The 19,813-nt window shown below is 47.6% G+C and overlaps 2 protein-coding genes across 11 annotated transcripts; one reads left to right on the top strand and one right to left on the bottom strand.

The window, feature by feature from the left end:
* The first annotated feature begins 2,567 nt into the window (after positions 1-2,567).
* PAX4 (paired box 4) lies at positions 2,568-7,005 on the top strand. The gene is given in 10 exon segments (XM_025471556.3): positions 2,568-3,099; positions 3,391-3,606; positions 3,905-3,980; positions 4,572-4,697; positions 4,921-5,003; positions 5,362-5,431; positions 5,871-5,926; positions 6,194-6,335; positions 6,672-6,685; positions 6,687-7,005. Coding segments are annotated over 10 exon segments (1,137 nt in total). The 5' UTR covers positions 2,568-2,910; the 3' UTR covers positions 6,852-7,005.
* A 481-nt stretch (positions 7,006-7,486) lies between these two features.
* On the bottom strand, positions 7,487-18,504 carry FSCN3 (fascin actin-bundling protein 3). 10 transcript variants are annotated; one of them, XR_003145726.3, is made up of 8 exons: positions 18,217-18,503; positions 16,447-17,143; positions 15,993-16,111; positions 13,644-13,803; positions 12,997-13,167; positions 12,493-12,693; positions 9,699-9,977; positions 7,487-7,690 (listed from the first exon to the last, which is right to left on the bottom strand). XR_003145726.3 is itself a non-coding variant. In XM_025471547.3 (8 exons), the coding sequence occupies exons 1-7, from the start codon at positions 18,355-18,357 to the stop codon at positions 12,264-12,266; spliced, it is 1,563 nt and encodes a 520-aa protein (XP_025327332.1). In that variant the 5' UTR covers positions 18,358-18,504; the 3' UTR covers positions 9,802-9,977; positions 12,261-12,263. The 10 variants fall into 10 exon arrangements, 7 of the variants coding, with proteins under 7 accessions (XP_025327331.1, XP_025327339.1, XP_025327338.1 ...); XR_004804856.2 differs by having other exon boundaries at positions 7,487-7,699; XR_004804855.2 differs by having other exon boundaries at positions 7,487-9,378.
* Positions 18,505-19,813: the final 1,309 nt, after the last annotated feature.

Raw genomic sequence — 19,813 nt, forward strand, 5'->3', positions numbered from 1 at the left:
AGATGTCACCCTTGGCTTCTGTGCATTCAAAACATTGAGGATACAGTCTGAAATTCCCCCATCTTCTATATTCCCCAATCCCTTCAGGAGTTCTGGCCCTTGAGTGGGTGCGCTTGAGGGTGGCAGGTAAACACCAGGTGGGCTCTGAGGACTTCCCATGGAAGGACAGAATGGGTCGTTGGCTGTGGTTTGCTCTGCCTCAGGGCCAGTGTCAGTCAGCCCCATGCACACCTCCCTCCTCCTCTCTCCTCTGCTCATGGCCTGTGACATCACTGGCTGCTCCCAGAAGGCTGCCCTCTGCTTCTGAGCACGGGCTCTCTGTAGCTCTGGACCCCCTGGCAGGACTGAAGCAGGAGCAGAGTGGAGGCTGTTACTAGGACCAGACCACCATCACCCCTGGAGCCTGCAGGGGTCTCAGGAGTCCAGCATAGGAGACTGAGATCATCCTACTGAAGCACCCACCTCCTTACCTCCACACAGGTAGCTCACCTGCAGGCTCATTGTCTGCTCTGCCTCCCATGCTGTCTCCATGTCTTTGTGTGGCCAAAACCAACTTCCCTCCTCTGTCTTTGCAGCCTTGCACCCTCCTGCCCCTCCAACTCCCTACCTTGCTTTCCCATCTTGTGAGAACCAGCTCTTTTATCAGACAAGTTATGAATGTTGGGGAGGAGTGGGGTGGCTGTTGGGAATGGAGTTTCTGTTTGTGAATTTTACATTTGGACCTGACTGAGGTTTGGATGTTGAACCCAAGTCCCCATTCCTCCTCTTAGTTCTGGTCACTTAGAGGGGACATAGTCATAGCAAAGTTTTGGCTGATATTCTGAGCTCACATCCCCTGCCCTGGCAGAGCCCTTTCTATTTCCAGCTTGACTCTCTTCTCTTTTGGTGGCAATTACACAAACATGAAGCGGGGGTAGGGGGCAGAGAAACAGCCCCAGGAATAGAAGTTGGAAATTTTGGCTTCCAATGAGGGACTGGCTTCTAAACCTCTTTGAGTTTTACTCCCTGGGTGGCCCCCTGATTTGTGGGAACGCCAATCTGTGCCTCAGCTTTCTTTTTGGAAAGATCTCTGCCTTCTATCCTGGCTTTCTGGAAAGATGAGAGCTTGAAGGGGGAACATGTCTCTACCTCCTTGGAGAGGAGGGCGTAAAAGCGAATTCAGCCACTGAGTTAAAAGCAACTCCAGATTCCATACTCTGTGGGTTCCTTGTTTCACCTGTGCTGGTCTCCTCTTCCCGGCTGCTCTGTAATCTCTTGGAGGGCAAAAACCTTGTTCCTTCTCTTTTCACTCCCTTCATCCTGAACAACCAGCAATATACTAATGGTTAATACTTTATTCAGAAAAGAATTGCAGATTAGTGAGCTGAGCCAAGATGGCATAGTTATTACAGGAAAGGTCTCTGCATGAGCTATTTTCTGGGGTGACCTCTAGCCCTACCAGGTTTGCAGGTGAGAAAGGAGGTGGTTTCTACTCCTGTTACTCCCTGATAAAAGCAAGAAAGGCATGGTGGCCCATGATCTGCAACCTTTGCTGGTCAGACTCTCTTGTGCTCACAAGGTATTGTGCATCAGCATGCTGCACACTCCTGCCCCTCACTCTCTTCCTTCAACATGTCTTTCCTAAGTGTTAGTTCAATGAGTGATCCCAGACAATTGGTCTCTGAGAGTGAAGCTGCTTCACTGCAAGATCTAGAACTCTCCAGAGTTAATAGGAACCAACAACCCCAGCAGGTTAGAAGATGTCAAGAGATGTTTCTTCCAAGAGAAACCTGGACTTCATGCTTGTTCATCTTTACTTCCAGTTGGTGGGACCAGAGCCTCAATGCCCAGGGGTGGAGCTGAGCCCCCATGTTTCCTCAGGGCTTCCTGGAGAGTATAAAAGAAAAAAATCAGGAGCAAGACCCTTCCATGAAGTGCTCTGAGGAAAGCTCTGTGGTTGGTGGTTTGGAGAAACTAAGCTTGGGAGCTGCCTGATAGTGAAGGCAGTCTTGAACCTAGTCTCTAGCCTCAGACCAGAGCAAATGGGATCTTTAGTCACTGATGCCCTCTTCTGGCTGGGCAGAATATTATAGATTTTTGGGTTTTGACCCAATTGAATCTGAACTTAGGAGGCCCAAGTATATCACCCAGGGCTGAGAAGGCTTTTGAGGGGTCAGAGACAACAGGCGCCGACTTGTAAAAGGGAAAGCCTGAACATTTGTAAGCATAATCCTTTTCTATTTCCCTGACCTCTTATGATGGCAAGTATGAGAAATGAGAGCCTTCCTACCCTCTCTCCCACCCTTATAGGACATCCAGAAAGATCTAGTCCTCTGCTGGACTGGTGATATGTTAGTTCATCATTGAAGGGTATAAGTAGAGAGAATTTGAATTTTCTCAGTCAACCTGCTTGCAAATTTGAGAAACCTGACCCTCTATCACAAAACACTACAACCCAAGACCACCATGAGCCAGAGACTTCACCCAAATAATTGCGATCATTGCAGACCCAACCCCAAGACCAAAGAAGGAGCTCCTCGGAGGAATTCCTTTCTCTAGTCTTCCCAGTCCCTGCCCTTCTGTGAAGAAGGTTGGCCGGGAACATGCCGCAGGATGGTAAGACACCTGGGAGAAGTGGGAAGAACAGGTTGGCGTAAGGAGGGAGGAAATACCTCAGGGCCCTGCTTCCCTCCACCACTTTCCGTGCCCTTGGCTGGTGTTCTGAGGGAGCCTCATCCAGTCATTTCCTTCCTGCTCCACCTTGCTTCCCTTAGGTCACAGGGATCAGTGTAAGTGGCCTCAAAGCAAAGGCTCACCCATGAGCCACCTCCCAAAGAAAGTGGGAGCTGGGGAGTTTCAGGGGAGGACTTTCTCTGTGATGGGAAGCCAGACCCAGAGCAGCCTGAGTAACCCTCCCCAAGAGAGTCCTCCATGCCACAGGTGGGCTGGGGAGAGGGGAGATGTGTGGATGCCTCCTTCTTATGCCCAGGGATCAGCAGTGTGAATCAGCTGGGGGGCCTTTTTGTGAATGGCCGGCCCCTGCCCCTGGACACCCGGCAGCAGATTGTGCGGCTGGCAGTCAGCGGGATGCGGCCCTGTGACATCTCACGGAGCCTTAAGGTAGTATGGTTTACCTGGTGATGGGGACAAGAAGCAGGGACAAAGCACCCTCCTAAGGCAAGTGTGAGGCTGTTGTAGACTCGGAGGGCTTTGGGGGCTTGGGCTACTTCCTAGGAGACCCTCTTGGGGTCCGGGATGGGAATCTTTAGGCACTCAAAGGTGTCGCTGAATTCTCAACTCTGCAGCCTGGGGCATTAGGTCTCACTTTGCCTTGTAGCCTCCTTCTGCCCCAGGGACGCTCACCCTCTGCCCATCATGCCATCATCTGTCCCTGCTTCTCACCCGACCCAGGTATCTAATGGCTGTGTGAGCAAGATCCTAGCACGTTACTACCGCACAGGTGTCTTGGAGCCCAAGGGGATTGGGGGAAGCAAGCCACGTCTGGCCACACCCCCTGTGGTGGCTCGAATTGCCCAGCTAAAGGGTGAGTGCCCTGCCCTCTTTGCTTGGGAGATCCAACGCCAGCTCTGTGCCGAAGGACTCTGCACCCAGGACAAGACTCCCAGTGTAAGTGCTCTCCCCTGCCTGCACCAGGGCTGGCAACCTGGCCATCTGGGGAGAAGACCCCTTCTTATTCGGCAATGAGACCATCCCAGGCTGGAGAGGCAAGGCTGATGGGCTCTCTTTTGAAAAGTGGGGTCAGGGGACAAGAGAGTAAAAGAAAGCATGGGAAGAGAGGAGGCTGCCCTGGGAATGATGTGTGGGCCTAAGAGAGGAGAGAAAGGTTATTGGGGAGATATCCTCAGGATGTAACCCTGGGTCTGCGCACCGTCTCCCCACTCAATACACACGCCAACACCCCCAGGTCTCCTCCATCAATCGAGTCCTGCGGGCACTACAGGAGGACCAGAGACTGCCCTGGGCACAGCTCAGGTCTCCAGGTGGGTCTTGGCACTGCCCCCAGGGATGATCCGAGCAAATGTAAGAATGTTACAGTTTGCAAAGCCCTTTCTTGTTCTCTCTTGGATCACCCTCACAAAAAGACAATAAGGAGGGCCCGGCAGGGAGTATTGTTCTCTCCTGGCAGAAGAAAATTGAAGCTCAGAGAAGGGAAGTGACTTACCCAAGGCTATCAGCTAGTCATTGGCAGGTCCTGGAACAGGACTCAGGCCCCTTGGCCCTCAGATTCACAGGATCTACTGAGGAAGAGGAAGGACTGGACCTTCCATGCCCTCCCTCTGCCTCAAGAACAGCTTCTCAGAGCACCCTTCAGGTTCTGTGGGATCATGCAACCTGGACCAACCTTGCTGCTATTTCCCCAAACACCAAGCATGCACCCAACCATGGCATTGGGTGTGCCTCCCCCTAAGTGCCCCTGCAGTAACCTCCAAGGAGCTGTGAATGTCCTGCTAGCATGGCTCTGCTCTTATACCCATACTGTTCCCTGTCCACAGCCCCAGGGGCTTGGGAACCCCATGGGATGAGAAAAATCACTATCACAAACAACCATAAGCCATTGTCCGCCTTTACAGCTGTTTTAACTCCAGTTACTCACACGCCCCATAGTGGCTCTGAGACTCCCCGGGGTCCCCACCCAGGGACTGGCCACCGGAATCGGACTATCTTCTCCCCAGGCCAAGCCGAGGCGCTGGAGAAAGGTGCCAGGGGTGGGGCAGACAGTGGGTGAGAGGGTGCTTGGTGTGACCCATGGAGGCAAAGCCCTGTGGCCTGTGGGCAAGGCTGAGAAGCAGAGGCTGTAGATGGCCCTGCCCTGGGGAGGAGGGTAGTGTGGGGTTGTGGCCGGTGCAAGGAAGCTGAGGGGGAGACCCAGGCCTTGTTCCTCTCTGCATGCCCTCACTGTGCAAGCCTCGATCTCTGCAGAGTTCCAGCGTGGCCAGTATCCTGATTCGGTGGCCCGTGGGAAGCTGGCTGCTGCCACCTCTCTGCCTGAGGACACGGTGAGGGTGAGTGAGCTCTGCCACACACGGGGCACAAACTACAAGAATCCAGAGTCTGTATGGAGAAGGCTTTGAGTTCTGGTGAGGTGGAGAAGGGGGCCGGAAGGTGGAAACAGATCTGTGTAGCCGAAATCAGACACAAGACCCTCCTTGTTCTCCTTCTGCTAGTTGCTCTCCTCTCCTCCCCACTCCAAGCCTTTGAAGTGAGGAAGAGGACAGAGAACAAAGGCCAGAGCAGGGAGGGAGGATGTCAGGTCTGAGGACGGGGCTGTGCTCTGGGTCTAGACCAGGAACATGTGATGAGAGCAGTAGGGGCCAGGCAGTGGGGAGCACAGCCAGGTCCACTGTCTCTGCCCTCCTTCAGGTCTGGTTTTCCAACCGAAGAGCCAAATGGCGCCGACAAGAGAAGCTCAAGTGGGAGATGCAGATTTCAGGTGATTTCTCTGCACATCTGTCCTTTCATCCATCCACTCACCTACCCACCAATTCTTGCATGTATCCATGCACTTACCTATGCATCTATCCACCCACTCGTCTGTCCATCCATCCATCCATCCATCCATCCATCCATCCATCCACCAAACATTTACTCGGTATCTTCCATGTGCAAGGCCATGTTAGATGCTTGGCATTCAGAGTCTCTGTTCTTCAGACCTACACTGTTCCCAGTTTACCATATCTGAGATTTAGTCCTTCTTCCCCTGTTTCCCAAGGCTCTGCCTTAGAGAGGAGGCTGTTTAAGGTCATAGCATCCCTCTCCTCTCATCCCTGCCATAAGTTGCTGGCTTTCCTAGGACGTCCCAGCTACTCCCCACTACTCCCCACTCCCTAGACCCATTGCTCCTTCTGAGTGGATCTGCTCTCACCTTGTAGGTGCTTCCCAGGATCTGACTCTCCTGAGTGCCTCCCCAGGGACCACCTTTGCACAGGTATCCAGGAAGAGAGGGGCATTTGTGAACTGGGGAGACAAGAATTCACTGCTTCTGCCATTCCCAGTGAGCCTGAGCTAGAATTCCTGACTGCTCCAGGTTCCTACACTGCACACTTTAGAAAAGCCCCATCCTCATAGTCTACCCTGTGAATGCTGCCCTCCTGAGTGGTACAGGATATAGCCAGAGGCAGGGGGCTGCCTTAGAACCCCAGGTCTGCTGAACAGGAGCCATCACTGACACCTGGGGGTCTCTTACTTTTTCTAGCAGTCCCCTGGCAGTGTGCCCACAGCAGTCCCACCTGCCCTGGAATCCTTGGGTCCCTCCTGCTATCAGCTGTACTGGGAGACATCACCAGACAGGTGTCTGAGGGACACCCCACCCCAAGCCTCTCTCAAGCCGTGCTGGGGTAAGAATCCACAGGCCAGGCCTCACTCCTGCACAGTGTGGGGAGGGCTTACTCTATGACCTACAAGAAGGCATGGATCTTCAGTCGGGGTCATCGAGAAATCTTGACACAGCTTTCTTCTTTCCTTGCATGGCTTACAAGGTTGGACACTAGAACCCCCTGGCCCTGAGTCTCTAGCATCACTGAGAGCCTTAGCAGGAAGAGGGGATGGGATTGGGACTTGAGAATATATGTCCCCAGGGGAGAGAACTGAGGTCTGTCCCTCTTCCCACCAGTGACTTTGAGGGCTGGGGTGACAGCAACAAATGCAAACTCAACCTCTTTTTGTCCCTGTAGGTTACCTGCCTCCTGCAGCCGAGATCCCTGGATTCAGTACTGCTCTGCCACCCTTGCCCTTCCTTCCATTGCCTCCATTACCAGTCTTGGTGCCCCTTAGACCTTGCTCTGGCCCAGCCCCCCACCCCTGCAAAGCCTGGCACGAGGGAGGAGGGCCAGGCTGGGAAGGAGATAGGGTGAGGAGGACCTAATCCTGCCCAAGCAGATTATTGCTGCCCCCTCCTTCCTGTGACTCTTTTTCATCTGTGGACCTGGCCGGGCTCCGCCTCACTGCCTCTCCAATGCAGCACCGGGGCTGGAGAAACCGTGCCCACCCACTACTCACGCTGACCTTAAATGGCTCGTAGTTGGCAAGAATAAAAGCATTTTTTAAATTAGCAGTAGTTCCTGTTAGTGTTTTTCCCATGAACATTCATACTCCCACCCCTACGTTTAAGAAAGTTTGCTCTATCTATCTACCTATCATCTTTATCTTCCTATCTCCCTATCTTCTAATCCATCTAATCTATGTATTTATCTATGATCTATTTATACATGTAATTATGTATGTATGTTTCTAATTATCATCTATTTAATGTATCTATGTCTATGTAACTATCCAATCTGTCTAATCTATATATTTACCTATCTGTGTATATATCTACATATGTATGTATGTAGATATGATCTATAACAGTGTTTGGGTACTCATGAACCCATATGCACACGCACCCACACACCCATACACTGATCATGGCATGTCACCCCTAAGTCCCCAACAGACATTCCCCTAAAATAAGGAACTTTTCTTAGATAACTACAACATCTAAAAAAAATTTACAATAATTCCTTTATCTAAGAAAATATACATTACTTCCTTAATTGCATATGTACTTTTTGCAAAGCAGCACAGCAGAAATGCCATTATTCATACTCTGCTTGTCCACATGCTCCTGAGGCATGTTTGCTTGGTTCTTCTTGGTAGTAAGTTCCAAATCTTCTCAATTCTGTCTCCCTTCAGAGAAATCTCTAGGCTCCTCCTGGGAAGCCTCGGTATGTAGTGAAAGAGAAGAATACAGGGAAAAGAGGGTGAAGAAAGGGATATTTTGAATGGGGGATGGGCTCATCCCTCCCAATTTTTGCCCTTTTGATGGGCTGGGGATAGAATGATGATGATGTGAAGCAGGATAAAAGGAGTGGGGGCAAGTTTGTTTTCTCCCATCTGGGAGGGGTACTCATCCAGAAGTTATCTTATCAAAAACTCTAGTGCTGTGCTCTTCAGTAAATAGCCACCAATCACATTGGATATTTAAATGTAATTAAAATTAAGTAAAATGAACAATTCAGCTCCACATTCACACTAGCCACATATGGAATGGCCAATAGTCACAGGTGTCCCATGGCTACTGTATCAAAGAGTAAACATTATAGAACATTTCCATCAGCACAGAAAGTTCTATGGGACAGTATAGCTCTAGAAGGAAATTCCAAGAGTGGTGGAGTACACCCTGCTCCTGCCCTGCTGACAGACTGCCCAGGAAAATGAGTGAAGTTTTGTGGGATGACAATCTGCACAGCACAATCTAAGAACAAGCCGTTCACTTAGCAATGGGACTCATGTCAGCCATGGAGGGAGCTGCCAGCTGAGGCTCCAGGGCCAAATACAGTCAAATGGAGGATGAATGGCTACTTGTGGGGAATGGGAGATAAGAGACTGTGTGTAGGGGATGTATGCACGTGTGTGTATTTCTGTGCATATGCAAGCTCATGCATCTAAATTTGTACATGCATTTATGGAATGCCGAGGAAGAGAAGAATCCCTTAATCTTTAATCTACATTAAATGACCTCTAAGGTCCTATCTCTCTGGAGGGTGTTGTGTATTCCACTCCATATCTTTGGCCTGTTCTCAACTTTCTCTTGGAAAGAGATGCCCTGGTCTCTAGTGTTCTTTAGCCTCACTTGCTAGGTTAAAATTTTTACAGAATTATTTTATATCTCTTGAGGAGAAACATACTTACAAAAACCTGAGGTCATTTTCTCTATGAAAATGGAATCTCTCTCATGTTGTGATATTAGCTTCTTTTCTCAATAGATTTAAAAACCAGGCACTCATTATAGTATGATGCAATTTCCCAAAAGTTGGGGTCAGGCATCACTGTTGGTATTTGAGAACATTTTAGGACACTGCTTTAAATATAGACACTGCTTTAAATAACATTTAGTCAGAAATGAGGAAATTATTCCCCTTTTGACTCCTTTTCAATTCTGATTGTATTGATGAGAAAACTTTCACTTTGATTCTATTTTTTAGTGCCTCTGTAACAGTTGTTAATCTTTTTTGTAACAGAGGGAAAGGGAACCTCAGGTTCTGAGCCTTGGGCAGGGGAGGGAAATCTAACTAGAATTTGATAACATCACTTTGTTTTCATTGTATTTATTTTTAAGTCGCTTTCTATTTATGGCAAGTGATTTCTCATTTTCCATTTTATGATAGTGATTAGAATATTCCTTTCCAATTAAAAGTACTTAAGAGTCTATGTCAATAAAGACATTGATAGAACAGATAGTAGATAGATGAAGGCCAAAGTTATAAAGACAGTACAAGAATGATGGTCATTGTGGAAGCTGTTTTGATGGAAAGAGTAATGGACATTATAGTCCATTCTAATCAAAGAATTGAATCAGAACTCCCAGTCATGGGACTTTGGGCAAATCACTTCAGGTCCCTGTAAAAAAAGGTGGGCAGTGATAGGGATAGTACTCATCTTGCCCAACTGATTAGATCAAAGGTAAGGATAAAGCAGGATATTTGGTAAACTTCAAGGGGGTGGTGATCAGGAGGGGGGCCTTATAGCCATAAGGTGTGTCATTACAATGACCCTGTGCCCATAGGACTCATAATACTTCATTCTTTCAAAACCAAAAGGACATCTAATTATTTCTGGATTCTGAGTCTTTCAGGGCAAAACTGGCTCCTTATGGGATTACTGGAAAAATTCTGTTGGTCCTGGCAGGGATGGGGAAGATAAATGGAATAACTGGTTACCATTTGGTCTTGCCTCTTTTGGATAGAACTTGGAGTGGCCTGAGGCCTCTGTCTACCCACATCAAGACCTCTATTCCGTACTGAAGAGCACAGCACACAGGGGTCTTGGGGGTGGCCTTTTGAGATGTATTGTTGCCCGAAACAGGTGTTTTGCTAAACTGGGTAGGGAAAGTTGTGTAACAGATATTCTCATGGATCTTGACTTTGAGGTTCCTGTTGTGTTTAGTGCAGTAGTTTCTCCTGGAAGATTTGGATTTCCATAGGTGGCATCCCATTGGCCTGAGAAGGTAAGGGGAAATAGAAACTTTCAGTCAATCATTTGCTCATCTTGGGCTTTTAGGAAAAATCTGGTAAGATCATCTGGGAAAAGATAGAATAAAGTGATTTGCTCCATTCTTTTTTTTTTTTTTTTTTTTTTAAAGTTGGATCCACACCCAGCATGGAGCCCAACACAGGGCTCAAACTTATGACCCTAGGATGAAGACCTGAGCTGAGATCAAGAGTCAGACGCTTAGCCAACTGAGCCACCCAGGCGCCCTGTTTTGCCGTGCTTGATGAAGGATTACATAGATTTATGTGAAGTTAATTTATAGGAAAAGGTAGTACAAATTCTTTTTCTAATCAAATTAATGGTGTAAAAAATACCATCAGAGTTCAAAGGGGTACTATAGTCAAGAGATAAGATTTACTAAGAATTCAATTGGATCAGGAAAGACTTCTGATAGACTACAGTGCATTAGGCACCAGGCTATTTACTACACATCTTGTAATCATTAAAAAAAATTTTTTTTAATTTTTATTTATTTATGATAGTCACAGAGAGAGAGAGAGAGGCGCAGAGACACAGGCAGAGGGAGAAGCAGGCTCCATGCACCGGGAGCCCGATGTGGGATTCGATCCCGGGTCTCCAGGATCGCGCCCTGGGCCAAAGGCAGGAGCCAAACCGCTGCGCCACCCAGGGATCCCTGTAATCATTATCTCACATTACAACAATCCTATGAGATAGATACTGTATTCCCATTTCACCAACAAGGAACAGGCTTTTGAGAGGTTCATTTTTCCAGGGTCAAACAACAAGTTTAACTGATAAAAAATCTAATTAAAAGCCAGTTCAATATCCAAGAATGATACATTGTCTACTAGATACATTGTCTACTAGATGATACATTGTAGACACTATGATACATTGTCTACTAGAATGTCAGGCCTGGAAGGAGCCTGAGAAATTTAGTTCAATTGAAACCCTTCATGGAACAGATAAGAAAACAAGCCCAGTGGGATTTCATTTGATTTTTTCCAGTTTGGCCATAGTAAAGGGTTTGTGTAGAATACCAGTAGAAAATGCAGGAAAGAAGTGAACATATATATTGAGGGTCTACATCTTGATTCATAGTTACTTAACCTTCATACCACCCTATGAAGTAGATATTGCTCCCATTTTACAGATAAGGAAATAAAGCCCAGAAATGTTAAAGCAAATTCCCTGAGGTTCCAAGATATCAAAACCAAAGCTCTTCTTCCTATAACATCCTTATGATTTTCCAAGCCAGGGAAGCAAGGTCAACTATGAAGAAATACAGCTAAGAGCAATGAGGTATCCTAAAGTGTTGTGAATAGGGAATGATGAATTAGAGACAGCACTTTAGGAAAGTGAACTTGGTGTGGAGAAGAGATTGGATGGGACGGATCTGGAGTCAGGAAGTGCTGCTGAGGAGTCCTTATATTGCAGTAGAGGCTTTGGGTGAAAAACCTGGATCTACACAGTAGCAAAGGTAGTTAAGAAGGAACAAGCACTAGGGATGCCTGGGTGGCTCAGCTGTTGGACGTCTGCCTTTGGCTCAGGGTATGATCCCGGTCAGGGGATCTAGTCCTGCATCGGGCTCCCCACAGGGAGCCTGCTTCTCCCTCTGCCTGTGTCTCTGCCTCTCTCTCTCTCTGTATCTCTTATGAATAAATAAATAAAAATAAAAAAGATTTAAGAAAGAACAAGCACTCAAGAGGCATTAAGGAAGTACCCAAGAATTTCCAGGGTTCAGTGAAGTCATTGGAATGAAAAGGAGGAAAGAGAGATGGTGCTGAAGTCTTTTCTTTCTTTCTTTCTTTCTTTCTTTCTTTCTTTCTTTCTTTCTTTCTTTCTTTCTTTCTTTTTTCTTTTCTTTTTTTTTTTTTTTTGGTGCTGAAGTCCTGATGCAGAGCATTTGGGAGGACAGCAATGCCCTAGATGGCCTTGGAGAACTTAGGAAGAATCATCTTTGGAGGGGAGGGTGAGGAGGCTGATTTTGAGGGGATGGCAGGACAAAGTCAAGTCAGCTGTGAATCAGGAAGTTGGAAAGTGAAGAGGTTAAAGATCAGGACAAGGGTCAGAGCTGCAGATGAATATTTGGAAGCCATCAGCACTCCAGGGATCCAGGGGTATAGGAGCAGAAAGTGCATAGGATAGAAAGCATACCCTCAAAGTTATCTGTCTTCCCTAAAAATGGGGCAAAACTCTGCGTCTTAACAAAGAGAGATAAATACACGAGTACCCCTGATTCTGTCCCCTGCAGGCTTGCCTGCACTCACGTGTCAGTGTGGCACAATAGTGAGAGACCTAGATCTGATTTCCCCTCCTTTCTCCAGCAAGTCTGCATTTAGAAGCCCTGAGAGGAAAGGCACAGATTTGGAATAAATGTCCTGAGTTGATCAAGCTGTGGGACACTGGTGTGTTTTTGTCTCATTCTCCCCCACATCCCTTCGTTTCTTGCCCCTCAGCTCCTGCTCTTCCACCTCCAGGTCCTTACCCACTTAATCTTACCTAAAACTCCCAAATACACTCTTTGGTAATCTCTTCGCTGTCTGCCAACAGGGTGCCACTTCGGTCGGATCGCATGTAGAAGCCATTGGGTGCCAGCACTGTGAGCAAGTTGCTCCCATGAAGCTCTATACAGAAGTTGAGAGCAAACTTTCCCCAAGGGCGAAAGGTACCAAAGGATGTTATTGACCAGAAGGATCCACCCTGTGCTGGGGAGGGAAGGGTGAAGGATGAAGCCCTCCAGTGGGTATAGCCTGAGGAGGCTCCTGAGAAGCATGCCACCCCTCCCTGACTACCCTTCCCTGCTTGTGTTGGCAGGTGCCTCTATGAAAATGCAGGAGGGCTTGGTTTTGTTCTGCCAACCCATTCTGGGGGCCTTGAAGTGTGAAAACAAACAGAAACTCCGTTTCTGATGAGTAGGCTCTGAGCAGCAGGTCCTGAAGTCGGAGTTGGGGGTAAGGCAGGACTAGACTGTGAACCCAGGGATGAAAAAGAGGAGCTCCTCACCCTGGAAGTGGTAGATGCCCTGGCGGCAAGGCAGCAGGTGAATGCAGTCGGGCTGATCCATATTGCACTTCATTAGGTCGTGTTCTGATGAGGTGCCCACATACCCATAACGACCTCGCAATACAAGGAAGCGACGGTTAGCTAATCGAATCCCAAATTCCTCATTTGGGCCTGAAAGAAATAGAATGGAGTTATCTGGATGAGCAACTTCTAGATGCTTTCCCAAATAGAAGCAGGTAAAGGGACACTAATTGCAGAGTGTTGTCAACATTTTAAGAATTAGTGAATGCCTACTATGTGCCAGATCTTCGGCTAGGCGATTATGGAATGTTTATGAAAGCACTTAGTACAGTGTGGAGCCCGAGATTTTAATCTTCTTTCTTCCTGCAAGATGTGTGAATCTGTTTAATTTTCATGATAATCCGGTGAGGCAGGCAGGTTGGATATCACCTCCATTGATAATGGAACCAGTGACACTGAGGCTCAAAGGAGTGTTTGCTCAAAGGAGTGATGACAAAAATTCAGTGACACAGCAAATATACAGACCTAAATCTTCTGGTCCCAACTTCAGTGCTCTATTATATCCCAGCTCCCCCTTAAAGCATCTCTGACTTTGAATAACCCGGTGAAAGGGCTGTTCTACTCGCCTGGAATGGTGGCATTGGCCATCAGCAGGCCATTGTCCACAATGCCTAAGAAGCGTCCATTAGGAGACTGCAGGATGATCTTGCCACAATTCCAGTGCACGCGGAAGAATGTGTCAGACTCCATTGGGTGTCCATTAGCCACCACTGTCCTGTGGCGCCTCTGGAGAAATTATAGGGAGCAGAGAAGAGAACAAGGACAAAATCTCAGCTTTCTTCCCATCATCTTTATTTCTAGACCCTTTCCTACATCTCACCCACTAGCCTTCTTCATTCTCCCAGGGCATGCTTTACGCTTTCACATTGTTTTTGGAAAACATATTATAACCTCAGCTCTCCCACTTCCCCAGACTTTGCTATATCCCAGAGTCCATTATCAAAAAGGGACTTGGATATCCACATGGAGAGAAATAAACCTTGGCCTACACTCCAAAATCATTTCAAAATTAATCATACACATAAAAATGAAAATGTCTAAAAGAAAACATAGGAGAAATTCTTTGCAATGTTGGAGCAGTCAATGATTTATTAGGACAACAAAACCAGGGGGTCCCTGGGTGGCACAGTGGTTTGGCGCCTGCCTTCGGCCCAGGGCATGATCCTAGGATCCAGGATCAAGTCCCAAATCGGGCTCCCTGCATGGAGCCTGCTTCTCCCTCTGCCTGTGTCTCTGCCTCTCTCTCTCTCTCTCTCTCTCTCTCGAATCAATAAATAAAAATCTAAAAAAAAAAAAAAAAAGGACAACACAACCACTACTCTTTCATAAAGTGGAGAGATTGAACTTCATCAAAATTAATAACTTGCTGCTCAAAAGACACTATTAAGCAAATGAAAAGGCAAGCCACCGACTGGGAGGAAACACTTAAAATACATACATTTGGCAAAGAACTTGACTTTAGAACATAGAAAGAACTCTTACAACTCGATAATAAGATAAGCAACCCAATGACAAATGGGCAAAAGATTTGAAGAGACACCTCATGGAGAAGATACACAAATGGCCAATAAGCACATGAAAAGATACTCAACATTATGAATTATAAGGGAGATGCAAATTAAAGCCACAGTAAGATGCCACTACACACCCATTAGGTTGGCTGAAATTAAAAACACAGACAATACCCAGTGTTTATGAGGATGTGGAGCAATTAGAGCTCTCATACATTATTGGCAAGAATGTAAAATAGTATACTCACTTCAGAAAACGATTTAACATTTTCTTAAAAATATAAACATGGGGTGCCTCGGTGGCTCAGTCAGCTGAGTGTCTGCCTTTGGCTCAGGTCATGATCCTAGGATCCTGGGATGGAGCCTTGAGCCTTGTGTGGGTTCTCTCTCCTTCTGTTCCTCCCCCCCAATCACGCTCTCTTTCTCTCTCCCTGTCTCTAGCATGGTCTCTCTCAAATAAATAGAATCTTTAAAAAGAATAAAAATATAGATACACATTTATCACGTAACCCAGTATTTCTACCCCTATGTATTTGCCTAAGATAACCAAAAATATAGGCCCACAAAAAAACTTGTACACAAATGTTCCTAGCAACTTTATTCACAGTAGCCCAAACCAGAAATGACTCAAGTGTTCAACAAGCAAATGGAGAAACAAATTATGTTTGTGTTGGTGAGTAGTAGTATGGAACACTAACTACTCAGCAGTAGAAAACAAACCACTGATACGTGGATCATGAATGAATTTCAAAAACATTATGCTGATGACAGGAAGAGTACATACTGTAATATGATGTGATTCCATTTATATGGAATTCTAGAGCAGGCAACTCTAATCTATAGTGACAGAACAACATGTAACAGCGGTGGAGAGGAGGGCAAGGAGAAAGGGGAACTGATTACAAAGAGGCAAGAGGAAATTTTGTGGTGATAGAAATATTCTCCAACTTGTGATTGGGGCATGCATAGATGTGAACATTGATCAAAACTTATTGGGCAGCCCCGGTGGCCCAGTGGTTTAGCGCTGCCTTCAGCCCGGGGTGTGATCCTGGAGACCCCGGACGAGTCCCATGTTTGGCTCCCTGCATGGAGCCTGCTTCTCCCTCTGCCTGTGTCTCTGCCTCTCTCTTTCTCTCTGTGTCTGTCATGAATAAATAAATAAAATCTTTAAAAAACTGAATTGTACGCTTAAATGAGTGTACTTTATACAAATTGTGCCTCAATAAAGTTGCTTTTTTCTTTTTTTAAAAGAGGCCCCATTGGATGAAACAGGGTCCATTGGTTGAAAATTGACAAGGGCCTCTACAGTTCACCTCAGCATCTGCTCACCTGCCTTAAAGAAGGAGAAAGTATGGGAGCACTCAGGTATTAAGGGTTCTCTTGCTCAGAAGGCAAAGGTCTCACCTGGGCTAGGTAGCAGCCATTGGCTGCACGAAGCTGCAAGGTGGAGCTCTCATCATCACATTCAAACTGGAACAAGGACATTGGGGTTACGTGCTCAGAGGCAGCATATATCTCAACATCTGAAGGGAAAGAACATGTCAGAAGAAGCCAGACTCTGGCCTCACCCTCAGTCTCAGTTCCTCCTCCACACTTCATGGCTGGGTTCCCTGTTTTCCCTCCTCAGCCTTCTCTGCCTTCTGTTGGACCGTAGGAGCCTGGAGAAGACCCAGGCGACTTTTCCCTGAAGCCCATGCCCTGCCTTATCACCCTGCTCCATGGCCTAAGAGATCCTGCTGGGACCCCAGGATCTTCCTTCTTGGGAGGTTCAAAAATCCTTACTGATCTTGAGCACATTTTTCTCTTTTCAGCAGCCAGCTCTCCCTCCCTCCACAGCTGTTTTGAACCCAGCACTTGCCATAAATGATGGAGAGGAACTTCCGAGTCTTTGACCTGAGGCTGACCCACGTCGGACAGCGCTGTAGGATGAACCACTCCTCGCCCCTGTGGGGATTGGAGCCCAGGCCCAGGAGCAGGCGTGCACCCTGTGGGTACAACATGCCTCCTTCTCCATCGCTTAGTGCCACAAGCCCTCCAGGCCGTACCTGCATGTGAAAAGCTGTCTGTGTTGAGGGTTGGGGGACCAGCCGGTCTAAGTGGGACAAAAAGAAGTGTGTTGAGGTCTCCAGGTGGTAGCATCCATCTTGGAAATGCAACAGGAAGCCACATTCCTCTAGGCAGGGAACAGGTGCATCCACCCAGACGCGGCCCACAGTGGGGTCAGCCCGGGCGTAGCAGTGGTTGACAGGGCTGTAAAGGATCACATGGACATGTAGGGCTGGCCGGGGGGTCCACATGTGGTAAGCTGAAAGCACCCTGGAGTTGCAGAACACATCCTCACCATCAGACTCCAGATAACGACCACTAATTATGCACTGGAGAGTCCACTTGCCATTGCGGTGGAAACGCAGTAGGAAGCATCCATGGTGACTGGTCCTTGGCCGGCCATAGCACAGACTGCCATCTGCCTCACACAGGAGGTAGAGGCCTTGCAAGCTCCTCAGTCGTACTACAGCCTGGGTGTCGTGCTCATTGCTCACCAAGATCTCCCAGGTCTGGAGGCATTGGGAGGGAGAAGAAAATGTACTACAGCCAAATGACTAGGCCAGGGAGTCCTACCACCATTTCTCCTGGCCTAATCCTAGAACCTTCATGGGGACCAACCACCTTCCCCTCCACATCGGCCTCCATGTTGACTGTCAGCTCTCCCGCTCTCTCATCCAACAGTAATCAAAAGATTTCGGGAGGTCTCTACTGCTGGAATCAGAGTACTACTCAAGATCCCAGGAGAAGTTCTGAATGCCTACCTCTTCTAGCTAACCAAAGGTAAACCTCTTTCTCTCTTACTCGGTGGCTTCCTTCAATACCTAATTTTCTAATTAGTGCTCTGGTTTAAGTTTTACTTTTCTTTTTCTCACTGTTGTCCCTGGATAGCACACTAGCTAACACTCCCATCCCCAGAGCCCACCTCCCCAGCATGGCAGGAGAAAATCAAGATCTCTTACAGGTGGGCCCAGGGTCCAGGGATAAGAATGGGAACACACACAGTTGAGATGCAATTGTCTGGTTCAGCTGTGATCAACCCTGTTGTAAATGAGAGCCTTGCTGCTACCTCACTCTGTAGTGCCATTGTGGGGTTGCTTACATCTCTCCCTAAAATGAAGAGCTTCACTCTCTTAGGGCTTTAGAGTTCCCCATTCCTAAACCACAACCAGAACAGTATCACCAGCCCTATAGTCCCTCCACCCATCCATCTTGCTCTGGACTCCCACAATTCTGCCTTCCAGCCTGGGCTCTTGACCTCTACTCATTGTGATGACACAACCACCCAGTGTTGGGGCAGAGGGAAGAAAGCAGCCAGAGAAGACAAGGCAGCAAGGGCTGAGCCTTTGCCCCTCAGAACAGGTTTAGAGAGGAGGAGACAGAGAGAAGGAGACCTGTGAGCAAAATCCTGGGGTAGGAGGGTCTCAGCCTAGTAGTGACAAAGGCTAGGAAAATGATTAGGTTGAAAGTGTACCCCAGGCACCACACACTCACACACATATGAAAGAAAGAGAGAGAGAGAGAATGTGAAAGAGCAAGCTTGGCCACTGGGAAAAACAACTCCAGTACAGGTTTGCTTTGTTACCTGTCTCCGGCCCAAACCCTTTGCAGTAGCCGTGACCGTATTCTTATAAGCCTCAGAAGTGAGGTAGGATCCTGCCCAGCTGATGAGCCCAACCCTCAGCTCCTCAGGGTTGGGTCTTCGTGTCCACTCCACCTCATCCATGGGGCCGGCACCACAGGTGATGACTCTGTCCGGCCCTGCCTTCCCCCCAGTGGTGCGGTTCCACAGGCCATAGGGCCTGGAATCAGGCCTGTAGTACCCACCAGAAGAAGTTCCCGGAGAGAATTTCTCAGGCAGAGGCTGGCCTAGGGCCCAGCACCTCTGTGACCCGGGAGCATTGTGACTGTGAAGGCTGCCTCTTATCCACAGTGAGGAAAGGGCACTGGCCTGGCAATGTCAATCCACAGCCCAGAGGAAGTAGGTCTAGGGCTTCTGGCGTTAACCTCCCACGCAACTCCAGACACCAAGGTAGGCTGAGCTGAGACTGGGAATCAGAATTTTGGCCTGTGCTGGTGCTCACCTGTGACTATAGGCAAACATCGTCTTCACTTGTTTCCCATTTTAATCACAGGATAAAAACCAGCCTCTTTCATCCCTAGGAAGTAACTTCTGCTTGGCTCCCTTGGGACTCAAGTGTTTTTTAAAGTTCAAGATATCCAGGAAAAATCTATTAACTTTTACAGCCCTTGGGAGAATGAGGCCAAAATGTCTCAGAAGGTACTTTTCAGGAAATGTGAGGAAACCCTAGATAGATAACCAGCAAGGATCAAATTACTCATATTCATCAGAAAGGGCTAGCTCAGAGCAGGGGAAGGAAAATGTTCTAGATGGGAAGAGCACTGGGCATCTCCCTCAGAATCCCCAGCTGCACTGCTGCTGGGCACATGGCTAGTGCACCCTTTCCTTCAAAGGGTCCCTGTTGGCCAACAGCCTCTGGGACTCACTTCTTACAAAGCTCATGGAGAAAATCAGTCCAGAACCTAGAGAAATTGACATGAAAGGAGAAAGGCAAGAAGAAATAATGGTGGTGATGGTAGGTTTTAAGCTTTGCTGGGATTCAAAGAATGGATAGTGTGAACCACACTTGGACAATAGCCCACCCTCCTGGTTCCATACATACATTTTCCTAGGCCTCCGTGGTGGGGGTGTGGTAGTACAGGGCAGGGGTGTCTTCCCAGGTAGGAGGTCCAGTGCACAGTGAGGAGCTTTCACCCCCAAGGATTAAAAGGGTCCTACCAATGTTTTATAAAATAAGGCTAAGAGACTACTAGTGACACAATCACCAGTGTAATTTTAAAGATTCAGATTCTTGGGCTTCAGACCAGTCCTTATGAATCATATTTCTTGAAGTACACCTCAGGACCGTATTTTTAATAAATATTCCCCCTCCTCCTCCGTATTAATGTTCATAGTAATCATTAAGAACCACTGCTCTAAGTAGCTAGGAGATAGAGAGGAACAGAATGTATGGGATTTACAGATTCACGAAGGTAGAGCCTGTTTACTCTCAACAAAGCTCCCCTGGAATTGGGGAGGGAATGTGGTACCTGAGGTACTTGTACCCTCGAGAATAAGGAGGGTGAAGCTGAGCTATATGAAGGCAGCAGTGTGTCCGCAG

This window comes from Canis lupus, chromosome 14 (assembly GCF_003254725.2).
Source record: "Canis lupus dingo isolate Sandy chromosome 14, ASM325472v2, whole genome shotgun sequence".
Lineage (NCBI taxonomy): Eukaryota > Metazoa > Chordata > Mammalia > Carnivora > Canidae > Canis > Canis lupus.

Coding starts and splice junctions, on each gene's coding strand:
- FSCN3 (XM_025471546.3), bottom strand. CDS start 18,357: ATGGATGAGGTGGAGTGGACACGAAGACCCAACCCTGAGGAGCTGAGG. Junction 16,112..16,446: donor GTTCCTCTCCATCATTTATG/GCAAGTGCTGGG, acceptor CTTTCCCTTCAG/ATGTTGAGATATATGCTGCC. Junction 13,804..15,992: donor ATGGCTGCTACCTAGCCCAG/GTGAGACCTTTG, acceptor TAATTTCTCCAG/AGGCGCCACAGGACAGTGGT.